Here is a 13,573-nt window from a genome sequence, read left to right as displayed (position 1 = left end):
GTCCGCCGCTTGGAACGGTGGAAAAAAGGAAGAATCCGCCGTTCTTCGTCCCCGAGATGGACCTCGGCGCCGATAATTTGTTCACATACGGTTCCCTCTGGGCCCGAGGCGGTCTGCTCCTTGCACCGCTCGGGCTGATCTCCTGACAGCGCCCTAACTCGATGAGATCCCGTTATAGGTAGTGCTAAGCGCGATTCCTGTGCGGTTTGCACATCTGCCTTTTCAGGTTTCTCTTAAAAAATACAGGGTGGTGAAGTTGAATCTCGCCACGGGAAGCTTCAGAAAGATCTGTTTGTTTTCGATGTCGTTTACAGTCCTGGACGGTCGCCCCTGATTTCACACATCATGCCCACTCTGCCTCCCTGTCAGCGGTGGCGGTGAATAACAGATACGTGGTTACAGGGAGCAGAGATGAGACCATCCAGATCTATGACATGAAGAAGAAGGTAGAACATGGGGCGCTGCTGCAGCACAATGGTAAGGGAGCTTTTCTTCGTGAAAAGCATGGTAGAAACGTAAAGCCAAGAAACTGGCCATAGCCCAAAGAAGAAAACTGAAAACTTTTTTGTAAGTTTTTAATAGCGATGGTGTTGCAGCTGTGATGGTCTGAAGATAGGAGCAAGGTAAGATTTTGAGCATAAAAATCCAAAGATAATTCTCTGTGTTAGACCACAGATATAGCTGCTGCTTCTAATTATTTTTAGTTTTAACTGTTCGAGAAGTCACGGTGCATATATGCTTTGTGAGACATTTTTGTTCTACCAGGACAGTTTATCTAGGCCGTGCCTACTGCCGAAAACCATCCTTCCGAGTGTTCTTGTCCTGTCACACACGTATGTGAGCCACACAAACGAGCGGGTCTGTGTGTGAGAGCAGGCTGCTGCTGCCAGAAGAGTTAACCTGGTACATTTATTACTTTATGTGCCTCCTGAATTACAGCTGGGTAGTACATCAGTTAATGACCCTCCAAATAAATGTGTTTGCATCATTTGTAACTCAATCCTGATTGTCCTTTTCCTCCTGATACCCAAGAAGTACCTGGAGCTAGACTGAACATGGTACCGGCATTCAACTCCTGATAAATCTAGTGCTTATGGGAAGCAGCATATGCAATAAATTCAGCCATGTGTCAAGAGCTCTTCAAAATTTAGGTATATCTCATCAAAATTCATGCTTTGACAGAGGAGTGTTTCTTATCACCGATAGAAGCTTTGTGTCACTTGGACCACAGTGGTCAAGTAGGGAACACACCAAATGGAGTTCAGAGGTGTATGGCTGTAGAGGGGCTGATACAGTATCTCCGTGACTGAATATAATGAGGAAATTGGGAGTTTTGTAGAGAAACATGTGGGAAATAATTCAGATTTTCCCATGGGTAGGTTAGTAGCTGGTACACTGTGATGCCAGAAGCTTCTCTGTGAATTCGTATGTTCTCTGTATGGTCACTGTTCGCTATGTACAACATTGTCAACAGCTCCTGTTTGCATTTCCAGGCACGATAACTTGTTTGCAGTTCTATGGTTCTGCGCACCTACTGAGTGGGGCTGAAGATGGACTAATTTGTATCTGGAACACAAAGAGATGGGAATGCTTGAAATCCATTAAGGCACATAAGTGAGTTTTTAAAATCTGCCTGTTCCTGTACATTTTCGTGTTTACTTTCCTTGTAAATATATATGTGGCTAATATATTGTTTTGTTTTTATCAGGGGTCACGTGACATCTCTGTCTATTCATCCTTCTGGGAAATTAGCTTTGTCAGTAGGAACAGATAAAACATTAAGGTGAGTCGAAATTGATGGAGGAATGCTGAGAATCGTAATCCCGTAACTCCTAGTAAACTGTTGTAATTCTGTGTTGGGACTAAACTGCAACACTGACAAGATGTGTTTGGACATTGAACAGTTCAGAGCTCCACTGGTTCATCTTTTTAGGTGTGAGGTACCAGCAATACTGTAAAGTCTTTTAAAAATAGTCCTTGTTGTTCCTAGCTTCTTGTGACTCTTCATAGTCACTTGCAGATGTATAAATACATTTTCATTTTGATGTTTAAACTTCTGAAAGCTGCCAGGTTTTCTTTAGTGTAAGAAAAGGTATTTTTCACTTGGAGTAGGTACACGTTGCTGTATATATGTTTTAAATATATAAAATGTTATTTTAACAGCTCAAGTGGGTATTAGGCTCCTTTTGCGCTCTGCCTTGCAAATGGGGGATTATAAAATAAATACCGCAAATTCAGCCTGGTAGTGTGCAAGCAATATGGGAAGTCCTGGTTTTCTCTTGCATTAAGAAGGCCCTAAAATGCGTTGAGATGCCTAAAAGCTTCCTTTGGATGCCTCATGTCAGCAGACAAGACTTCGATTTCACTGTGCTGTTTTTAAGCAGGATGCACACAATGTCTACTGTTGTCTTTCAGAACCTGGAATCTTGTAGAAGGACGATCAGCCTTTGTCAAAAACCTGAAGCAAAGTGAGTTTACCCATCTAAACCCACTAAAAAAGGGAAAATTGATAATTTTACTTTTTGCATAAAGAAAAGTAGGCTGAATTAATCATTGAGTCAGTTAATTGCAAGCAACTTCCACAATCTTTTTTACACAAGCAGGCAACCATATGTAAGCTTATTCCATACAAATAATATGTATCAATGTAACAATAATATGTATCAATAGTAATAATAATAATAATACTACTACATATCAATAAAATGTATCACTGTGTACAGATGCCCATATAGTTAAATGGTCCCCTGATGGAGAGAGATACCTGACTGTGACAACAAATAAAGTGGATGTCTACCAGCTGGACACAGCTTCAGTCAGTGGTACTATCACAACAGAGAAGAGGATTTCGTCACTTAGATTTATTACAGTAAGTACAAAAAAAGAAACGTTCTGGAAAAGTAACCGCTTTGAAACAGATGGAATTAATCGCGTTTGCATTTCTTTTTTCCCTTCCCAAGGATTCTGTCCTTGCCATAGCCGGAGATGATGAAATGGTAAGGTTCTACAGTTGTGACTCGCAAAAATGCCTGTGTGAATTTAAAGCTCACGAAAACAGGTATTCTTTATTTGTTTACTCTTTAAACATTTATGGCAATGCTGAGTACTCAGTAAAGTTCAATGACTTGCAATGTTCAGCATATTTTACTGTTGTTTTTGGTTTAGTATAGAAGGTGAATTTATGTGCTGAATTCCAAATTTGGAATAGACTTCTTTGCCTTTACTGTGAGCACAAGTACTGTGCTGTCTGCGCACGTTTCAAAAACAACAGGGTACAGAAGCAGAATTATTACAGTTCTAAATTTACACGGGTGTGTGTTTGTAAAATTAAACACACACATATGGAGGTGGACGCTTGTGTGTGTGGTCAATGCATTTCTGAAATTGGGCACCAATATCTTCCTGCAAGACCATCTAGAGAATGTTTAACGAATCTTTACAGAACCTGACTGTAGAATACTGAAATAAAACAAACCAGTCGTACTCAGGCCAGACGGTGGGAGGGTAATCACATGTTCTCTGTTGTCAAATACCAAGCATTTGCCCAAATGTTGTTTTGAATTCATGAAAACACAAAAATGCTAGCTAAAATGTCCTTGGTGTGGTTAACAGTCTGTGCTTAAAAGTATTCAAGTGTTCTGAACTGAATCCTCACAAGACAAAGGCGAGCGTTCCTGCTGTAAGTGACAGCACTGAGAACAGATTATGGTTCCAAGTTCCTGGCTGGCATTTGTGGGCTGTCTGTTCAAACTGATTTCTAGTTCCTTCTGTTCTGAACTGCCACGCTAGAAAATAACAAGAGCGTTACATTTTCTTCCCAGAATAAAAGATATCTACAGTTTTGAAAGAGAAGGACAACATGTTCTTGTTACTGCATCCAGTGATGGTTATATTAAAATGTGGAGTCTGGATCCTAATAAGGTAATTTTTTAAAACAAACTATAAAATCTGATCATGATACGGAGATCTCATCTCCTCTTGTAAAGTCGTGCTTCCCTTCAGACCTACCTTTCCAAACTTCTGACTTAGATAAGCAGTTACATACGTTCTCAGGACTGCTGTGAATTTTTGTAATGTTGATGACTCTTCTTACTCTTCTGAAGACAAACAAAAACTGAAAAAATCAAACGTACCAGGTGCTGTCATTTCCTGGTTTTTTAAACAATTCCGAGTGGCACATTTCAACAAAGAATCATGTCCTCTCTTTAAGGTTTTCCATGTTCATTGTTTGCTCTGAGGTTTGTCTTTTAAGATCAGAATTGGATTTTTTTAATTTAATGCCTAGAGTAAGGGATCTACTATATTGCACTGTAAAGTATCTTGAATAGTTCAGATAAATATCTCCTAACATTGATAAACTTTATATACCTCAGCTGAATTTGCCTGGTTTTAATTTCACCTCCTCTGTCTATTTTTGAACTTCTAAGTGAAGTAATGAAAATCTCTCCTGCCTTCACCTAAAATTTCTGTTCCCATTCTACATAACTGACCCAGCGCTCGAGGAACTCTCTGCCTTTCACTGTAACAGTGTCCTTATTTTGAACAAACAGTGTGATTTTCTTGCTGTGCAGGCAAAATTTTGTGTAACTTTGTGGGCTGCTCTGTCCAGCTCTGTGAGGTGGAGTATCTTACTACAAGTAGTTTCTGAGGGGTCGATGTTGTTTTGCTGTCCGTGTGTTTGACACTTGATCCCCCGCTATCTGTAACAGGGTATTCGCTCAAGTATTCCCCAAGCAGTTAAGCAATTTGCACCACTCTCTGGAGTGATTACTTTTACTCAGCAGTCTTGTCTTTGTGAGGGAGAATATTTATCTTCTCTATTCTGCAATAACTTAATTCAATATTTTAGCTGTACCAGAAAATACATATTACTCTGGAGAAACTTTGGAAACTGTTCTTTTGTGTGTATGAGTCTATGACTCATCTAGTTATTCCTCGTGTTAAGCTTTCCCCCAGTGCCTGAAATGCACTGATCTTCCTTATCAATGTACCTGCTTAAAGCCATTGGGAGCTTTTGTGAAGCCACCTGGGACTGCCATGAGGAACCTGGCTGTGACAATGTGATCGTTAACTCCATACAGTTCTGGTTCTAAACGTTGTTAGGCACCAGAAATTAAGTGGCAAGATACTTTCTCACCTCGAATATTTCAGTAAGTTGAAACAGAAATAAAATAACGTTTAATTCATCTCTTTCTACATTATTTTCAGATGAAAGAGACACCGTCTTTACTGTGTGAAGTCAATACCAAAGCTAGGCTGACGTGTCTTGCAGTATGGATTGACTGTGCTTCAGAAATGAAAGAAAATCCTGATACAGCTGCGGCAGCATCTCAGGGTAACAGTCGTTACTGTGTAATGTGGCTGTGAAACGGTTGTTAATGTTACTGTGGATTATATCAAGTGGGAGGTTTTTACAATACGCCCTGGAAGAAGTTTGGTTATCTTGTAGAATTGGGGACGTGACGCTGGCAAGTGATGACAGATACTCTTACCAGTCTGGTAGTGTGTCAAGCCTGCATGTGTGTTGGAGGACATGCTCTTTTCACTGTGATTATATGGAAATTTTACCTCTCTTTACTGCAATAACGTCCTGAGGAAGCCATTGTGAAGCTTCTGAGACAGATAAGAGAAGAATAAATAGTTTATAGAACTCATAGTCTCATTTTTCTGTACACAAAATTAGGTCTGAGGCCATTGTAGTTGGGCAAACTTGGCAAGTCTGGCTCAGTGGGTTTTTTTTGTTTTGCTGCTGCTATTTTCCTGTATCGTAATCTATTTACATGCTTGCTCTTCGGATATTTTCGTATCACAGGCCAAACTAGCATAACTGGTGTATTCCACTGGTTGGAACTAGATGATCTTTAAGGTTCCTTCCAACTCAAACTGTTCTATAATTGTATGATTTATAACCCCTTTTTTAAAATGAGATATAAATCAATCTCTCTGCCATTTTAGACTACAAAGACTGGGCATAAATATCAGTATGAATAATTTGTTGCTTTTTTATTTTAGCAAATGAAGAAGAAAAATCATTAATAGTCAAGAAAAGCAAAGTTTGTGGGGCTGATACAAGCGATAAAACAGCAAAAAGAAAGAGAAAAATTATCCTAAAGAAGCAAAAATTGGAAGCTCCACTGCAAAAGAAGAAAAAGAAACAAAATAGCTCAACATGAAGGCAGCTACTTTCTCTCCCGAATAAAAAGTAAATGCTGTTTTTTATAAGGCTGTAAACCTCTGACGGGACACATACCTTTGAAATAGTCCATTGTTTAAAAGTAATGAATGTATTTTTTATCCTAATAAACGGACTGATCATTCTGGGAAGTAGCAAAAGAGATGGCAACTATTCCAGAGTGAATGAGGCAAAAATAAATGCGTACTGTTTATATTTTTCTATTAATAATAGTATACACTTTTTAACTGGCTCTGAAAAAGCCAGCTAAAATGATAAAAATAGCTGCATCTGTCCCAGTTACATTTTTGTCTTGCTGAAATGCATATTAAAAATAAATTCACTTTTTCATTTGAGTGTTGTAAATGTTTCTGTTCGTTCGACTCAGAATACGGTATGCCTTTGTTGTGCGTTACTTTTCCTACTGTAAGAAGGAACATGTTAAAATATGTTAAAATATAATTCCATTCATACATTCACAGAAAGTTGTACTTTCTAGTTCCTGAGATGGACTTATACACAGAATTTTTAAGCAAAATGTTGGGGTTTTTTACTGTGTCCATACTTTACGTATTTACTTCTTTTTAAAAAGCTTTTGCAGCAGCGGCTCAAACGACTGAAATATTCTGTTCAGAGTATGACACGTATTTTTAGGTGGGCGAGTTTACTTCAATAAGGTTTTAGCTTCTCTTCCTCCCTCCAATAGTATTTTTTCAAGTCCTTGATCTGAGCTGTAGCATTAAAAACAAAAATTAGCTAACATTTGAAATGTTTGTCCTGCTGATAAAATGTCACCCATCTGTTTTGCACGTCAAAAAGTGAATTCCTGACCTTCTCAGTGAGGGGAACAGAATTTTATCCTAAGACTTACAAATATACACTGGGAAAAACAAAGCTGAAGTGGAAAGAACAAGATCAAGTAACTGTACTAAATATTCTCTTTATTTCTTTTAAGGTGAGGCATTTTGATGTGTTCTCTGCTACTAAAGTAGCCATTACTTCTTCTGTTTTCAAAGAGTAATTGGAATTTAGCTTTTTTTTCTGATTCACTTTAGTAATAACCTGTTCCTCCTTGTTTGTGTAGCAAGAGAAAAGGCAGAGAAAGACAGAGAAAAAAAATTGAGCCAAATCTGGAGACAGGAACGCAGACTCTCTCAGGGATGTAGATTAGGATATAACTCCAGCTCATCTCTGTGTGCTGACACTGAAGCCGTATCACAGATAGTGTTACGAGATCGTTCCGTGTGACAAGGGCAGTATTTCTCCTGGAGGTGGGTGTACTTATCTGCTGTCACTGTCTCCCTTACTTAGATAAATGATCACAAGCCCTTGTCTGAGTATTCAGTAAAGTTGATTATATGAGCTCAGTTTAATTCAGTGTTAAAAGGATTTCAGATTGTACTTTCCTCAGAATTTACACAGCTTTTTAATTCTAGTAATACCCTGAATGTGTGTGTATGCAAACACAGGCAAGTAGTACAGGACTTAAATGATTTGTAGGCTTGGCAGGAAAGGCACCAGATCAGGTTTTTAATTGAAAACTACAAGGCTCCTGTAGTAGATATCGGACTTAAAAAATATAGTAAGAGAATTCACAAAGTATTTTAGGGTGCTTTCCTTAAGCCTGTTCTTGACAAAACAGCTGCCACTACTAAAAAAGTTTTTTGTCTGAATTTTTAAATACATGAGGTCATGGCTATGACCATCACAATTACACAAGCACGCTCTCATGAGCACCAGGAAAAATCAAGTGTGCACATTATTTTAAGAATTAATAAGCAAAAATTCCACAGAATTTTTGTTCTAAAGTTTAAACTTACAAGTAAATATTAGACATTTGTAAAAATGCAGACTCCCTGTGTAGTTGCAACAAATTAGGTATCTCACAAGACTTGGAACAATTTGGAGACACAGAAGACAAGTCCTAACAGCTTTAAAAGTGAAATTCCAAAACGACCCTGAGCAGAAAACTCTTCTCTACATTGAGTGAACGCTCAGCTCCCAACCAAATTTGTTCTTGTTTCCTTGAGCACATCCTCCTTTTCAGCATGTTTTCCGTTCTAGTTCTCAGGGAACCATTTAGAATGATAGAGAGGAGGCAGCAGAGCAGAGAGAGGGGAGATGTCAGTGGGGAGAAAGCTCTTCCCAGGTTAGGAAGGGTGACCCTGAGCGACACTGGTAGCGGAATTGGAGCCCGGGGTGCAAGAAACAGCAGCTCAGTGAGCCCCAGGTGAGATGAGCAGCTCCGGCAGCTATAGATTTATTTCAGCTTTTCTGCTTTCCCTCTTGGGAAAAACCCCAGTGCTGCATTCCAAGGCAGAGCCCAGTGAAAGTTGGACCTCGTAGCCATGGAACAGCTCGAACAGAAAAGGGAAGCCAGCCCAGCTCGGGTCTGTGTTGCTTGGGGCACTTCTTGGGGAGACAGAGAGCTCCATTCCAGCCAGAGGCCAACAAGGGAATTACGCTGCTCTCCACCTTCTGAACATTAGGCTCGCTGCTAAAGCTGGGAAAATGTGAAATGCAGTTAAAGAGAGGTGCACTTGGCAGGAAGCACAGCTTTGTGATGGTTTGTGCCTTCGGCTGTGAAGAAGAACTGCTGCCCCTCAGCTCGGGGACGTGGCTGGAGGAGGGCGCTTTCTTTTTCCGTGGTTAAATGTCCAGGGGAGGTTCAGGGTAGCCCTGCAGCGAGCTGCGAAACCACCAAGAGCTTCCTCCCCTGCTGGATCATGGGGTTTCGGAGGGGTTTTTTTTGGAGGCTTTTTTTTTTGGAGGGTTGTGCCTTTTTTTTCCCTCGGTGCAGCCGGAAAAGCGAAGCTTTGGGCGGCGCGTTGCTGTCTCGCCTCCTCTTCCGCAGGCTGCTCCGCCCCGGGGCGCGGGGGAGCGGGACAGGCGAGCAGGTGAGCGCTGGGTGCGGAATCTCCGCGTTCATCCCCGGGGCTGCCCTTCCCCACAAATCGGACTCGGTTTAGGGCTTTGGCTTTAGGCAGACCTTGCTGGGGGAACAGCCTCCCGCGGAAACAACGCCGTTCCTTGTTTTCCCTAAAAAGTCAGAGACATCCTGACCGCGGTTTCTCTTGCAGTTTTCAGCATGGCAGTGGACTGGCTGGGCTTTGGCTACGCCGCCCTGGTGGCATCAGGAGGGCTCATTGGTTACGCAAAAGCAGGTACGGTGCGGGAAGGTGCTGGTATCCCTCTCTCTCCTCCCCCCCCCAATAACTTTGAGTGAGCTAGGAGGCTTTTTACAAAGAAGTTTTTACAAAAGCCTCCTATCTCGAAGTTTGCGCAGATGTGAAGTTTGTGCTGATAACGTGCTGTTGGGGTGTGGTGCTCTTTGGGTTGAGCCGGTGCTTCGTACGGATAAGCCTGCATCCTGCTTCGCGGGGGGTGCTCGGCTCTTTGGGTGAGCTGAGAGCAACTTGCTTCAGAAAGGCTTTTCCCCCGCTGTTTTAAATGGAAGCGTTTTATAGATGTTCTGTGTCTTCAAATAACATAAATGGCCATTTTTTTTAACCTTAGAGATTTATTCTCAGTTTAGCGTTTCATGGCAACCATGGTGCAAGCCGCAGAGAGTTTTCAGAAGAATTCTATCTCCAAGTCGAGCTGAAAAATGTAAAACAGACCTTGGACTTTTTCTGGGCTCTGCATCATAAGCTTACTCTCTGACCTACTGCTTCATTTCCTGACCTTGCCTAGACAGAACTTTGGTTTACCCCTGCCACAATACTGTCTCTTTCAGCTCCAAAAAATCCCATCCTGTTGTTTGTAATAGGAAGGTGCATTGCTGAACCCAGTAAAAACGTTACCAGTGCGATCGACTGCATAGATGCTAATGCCTGTTCCAATCTGGTTTGTATTGGCTTGATTTATCTTTTCTGCTGTGAGTGGGGTATGGGGCAGGAGGAACAATACCGAGAGGTTACATAGAATCATTGAGGTATAGAATCATCTAGGTTGGAAAATACCTTTTAAGATCATAAAGCCCAACCCTTAACAACGCCAGGCCCACCACTAACCCGTGTGTTTCCCAGAGCCCCACATCTGTTAAATGCCTCCAGGGTCGCTGCCCTGGGCAGCCGCTTCTGGTGCTTGACAACTCTGTCAGTGAAGACGTTTTTCCTAATGGCCAATCGAAACCTCGCAGTTTGTGCGCTTGGGACAAGAGACCAACTCCCAACCTCCTTTCAGTAGTTGCGGTGAGCGCTAAGGTCTCCCCTGAACTTCCTTTTCTCCAGGTTAAATAACCCCAGTTCCCTCAGGAAAAAATAAACCCAACCCTCTCGAATACTTTTTTATGTTTGTTTAATGTTGGTGTTTTATGAAACAGGTAAGTCGCTGAGCACTATTATTTTTGAGCTGATAATAAATGCATTGTCTTTTCCTTTTATTTAGGTAGTGTCCCGTCGCTAGCCGCTGGCCTGTTCTTTGGGAGTTTGGCTGGACTGGGTGCCTATCAGCTCTCACAGAATCCAAATAACGTATGGATTTCTCTGAGTACGTAGTTTAAGATATTATTTAGAAGGGATTATATTTACCCTGAAATAACTAGGTACTTGAATACCTAAAAGTCTTTGCAGAAGAGTAAACTGATGGTGTTAAAAATCTAGTTTCAGTACAATCTTTAAACTTGTGTTTTAGTGAGAAATCCTCAGTAGTGTCCAAACTTTGCTGCCCTCCCTGGAATGTGAACTGTTAGCATTACTGAATTATTTTTTTAAAGAATGTATTGAGAATGCCTGTTTAAAACTGCTTGTCTTGATGTGCCTTGCTCAGTGATTTCTCACTACATTCCTGAATCCCTTTTGGAAGAAATGTCAAGTGCTTTGGGTGACAGTTCAAATGTACATTTTTGTTCCTTTTCTACAACAGGAGAAGAAAATATCTGCTATTTATCAGTAAAGATTATCTATGAACATCAAAAACCCTACAGGTTGTGAAGGAAAATGTATACTAGGACAAAGTGAAAGTTGGGTTTAGAAAATAATCAAACAGCCTACCATTATTTCATCAAAATTTTAAAAATCAAATAAGCCTTTTGAGTTTAAAAACTCGTATGTAGTATGGTGTAAATCTCCAAAATGCAACTTTTTTCTTTCTGTCATTTACCATGTAGAGCTCAGGGTTGCAATCAAGCTAGGACAGTTACCACCCATCACTTTTATCCTGTGTGTGCCTGTAGTTCACGTCAGCTGCAAAATAGCGTCACTTCTTCCTTCTTCTCAGCACTGGAGCTTCCCTTCTCTCTGACTCTGAGAAGGGAACTGTGGAGTGTCAGGCTTATTCAGCACTGAAAGAGCTGCCGCTGGCTGTAAGAAGCAGTGACACCTTCAGTATTTGAAAGGCAGAAGTGAAAGGGGAAGAGGCAGCGTTTTTCTGCACTTCAGCATTGTCTGCAGCGCCGTCTGCCTCCTCATCGACGAGCTGGGTCAGAAGCTGTGCGTGTTGCAGCCGAACCAGCTGGAGTACGCAGCGAGCTGAACAGGAGTGAGACAGGGTTTTCACTAGTGCAAGAGGCCGACACTTAATTCAGTAGCATATGGCTCACATCTTTTTTTCTCCTTCCTTCCATGCTTTCAAGTTTTTGGAGAAGGTGTATTCTACTGTGGTGGTACTGATTGGAGCTGGAAGTGTTTTGAGTACTCAAGTGTTTTAGTTCTTTCTTGCGTGTTAGGCTGTGGTCCCAGTCTTCTACATCCCTGCCTACAGGAGATTGCTAGATGTCGGTGACTGTGTTTAGGCTGGCGTTAGGGAGAAAGGACTGAAGATGAGCTGGGTCCTGCAGGACCAGCCATCACATGGAAGCAGTGGTGCAAGATCAGAGTGGTTGGAACAAGATGTTAATGTGTAGCCGTTACCACTGGGTAGCAGGTTCAGGCTGGGGATTTAATCAGTGCGTTTTCCGTATAAATTTCTTGGAATTTCATCTGTCTTTGAGATATGGTATTCCAGGGATTGTCCTTTCTGTTTGTATTCTCAGAACATTACTACAAGTTAGACGGAAAAATAAATGCTCTCTCCCCTTTACAAGAAGCGGAGGAATTATGTGCACAGCTCTTGTGATTTGCACGTAGGCAGAGGAGGGAGTTCCAGAGCAGTGCAGCACAGATTATTCCGAGTCTCCAAAGAAGCACACTTGCACAGAGAAATGTTAGGATTGTGTGCAGAAACACATGGAGTGCACTGTCTGCTAAAACTTCATTTAGAATATTTATGCTTCACATACCAAGGCATTCCAAAATTTACACAATTTATTGCCTCTTCATCACATGAAATAACTTTGTTTCGCTTTTCACTTGATGCTACTGGTTCTTTCTGTTCCGTTTAGATGCATCTCTGCTGACTAAACTGTATGTAAGTATTATGTATTTATGTATTAATCTCTCATTTAAGTTACATCCGGAACACTGACTGCTGTCATGGGAACAAGATTTTACAACTCGGGAAAATTCATGCCTGCAGGACTAATTGCTGGTGTCAGGTACAACACAATCTTCTTTCTTTTTTTAACCTCCTATGTGTGATTTCTTACTTGCTTAATTAAACCGTGATGGAGTGAATTGTATTTTGTGTATCTTTTTTTTTTGTACCAGTTACATGGGAACTGTTTAAAAATGAATGAACAAATTATTGTTATTGTTTAATTCTGTATTTTTCCCTTTTACACAGCTTGCTAATGGTTGGAAGATTAGCACTGAAGATGGTGGAAAAGCCCCATGATAAGTAACTGTTCATTTTACAGTTTAATATCTGGATAAGGAAACCTGATAATCAAGTTGCATGAATGCAGAAGTAAGAAGATGTAACAATTTTCTATATCAAGACATTCCCCCCCCCCTTTTTTTTTTATAGAAGGAATGATGGGACAGATAGTTTACATTGATTTGTTTCAGTGGTCTGGTAGAGCTATTATTGGGTAGTAAGAAACTGGTCCTGGGATTGACTTCTCCAGGCAAAATTCATTGTATTTTAACACTTCTGGTTTTTGTATTCCAAAATACACTGCTGACATGTATGAAAGGGGACCTGCAGTTAAGAAAGTATCCACAAAGAGGCACCAGGAGTAACTGGCTAAAAACAATAGTGTATCTCATACCTTTCATACTGAGTATTACACTGATTTACCTGACACATTCTGAGTTGATACACAATGTCTGTATAACACCAAACAGATCTTGCCTTTTTATTGTGCAATGATGCTCAAATACTGCTTTTGTACAAGTAAAATCTGTTACAAACCTTTATGTGTCCTGTCTTTGTACCCTTTCCGTGCATATGGGGGTAGGAGCTGGTTTTTTACTTCCTTGTTTTCTTCTCAGTGGAAGTCTTTGCAGTGAACTGTTAGTATTCAAATGCTTTCAGTATTTAAAAAAATGCTTTTTAAATGGATGGGTAGAAGATTAAAAC

At 40.8% G+C, this 13,573-nt stretch overlaps 2 protein-coding genes across 2 annotated transcripts; both read left to right on the top strand.

Annotated features, from left to right (window-relative positions):
* Window positions 1-314: 314 nt before the first annotated feature.
* Window positions 315-6,324, top strand: PAK1IP1 (PAK1 interacting protein 1; the record flags this gene model as incomplete). Its single annotated transcript, XM_009864589.1, has 9 exons — window positions 315-477; window positions 1,494-1,614; window positions 1,709-1,783; window positions 2,416-2,468; window positions 2,724-2,869; window positions 2,961-3,058; window positions 3,822-3,921; window positions 5,209-5,335; window positions 6,013-6,324. Coding segments are annotated over 9 exons (1,044 nt in total), but the record flags the coding sequence as incomplete, so codon positions are not given.
* A 2,936-nt stretch (window positions 6,325-9,260) lies between these two features.
* TMEM14C (transmembrane protein 14C) lies at window positions 9,261-12,893 on the top strand. Its single transcript, XM_009864588.1, has 4 exons — window positions 9,261-9,336; window positions 10,562-10,663; window positions 12,560-12,647; window positions 12,836-12,893. The coding sequence occupies exons 1-4, from the start codon at window positions 9,261-9,263 to the stop codon at window positions 12,891-12,893; spliced, it is 324 nt and encodes a 107-aa protein (XP_009862890.1).
* The last annotated feature ends 680 nt before the right edge of the window (window positions 12,894-13,573 follow it).

This window comes from Apaloderma vittatum, unplaced genomic scaffold, assembly GCF_000703405.1.
Source record: "Apaloderma vittatum isolate BGI_N311 unplaced genomic scaffold, ASM70340v1 scaffold19302, whole genome shotgun sequence".
Taxonomy (NCBI): domain Eukaryota; kingdom Metazoa; phylum Chordata; class Aves; order Trogoniformes; family Trogonidae; genus Apaloderma; species Apaloderma vittatum.
Note: the sequence above shows the minus strand (reverse complement) of the source record. Positions and strands in the feature narration are given on the sequence as shown.

Coding starts and splice junctions, on each gene's coding strand:
- TMEM14C (XM_009864588.1), top strand. CDS start 9,261: ATGGCAGTGGACTGGCTGGGCTTTGGCTACGCCGCCCTGGTGGCATCA. Junction 9,337..10,561: donor CATTGGTTACGCAAAAGCAG/GTACGGTGCGGG, acceptor CCTTTTATTTAG/GTAGTGTCCCGTCGCTAGCC. Junction 10,664..12,559: donor TAACGTATGGATTTCTCTGA/GTACGTAGTTTA, acceptor CTCTCATTTAAG/TTACATCCGGAACACTGACT.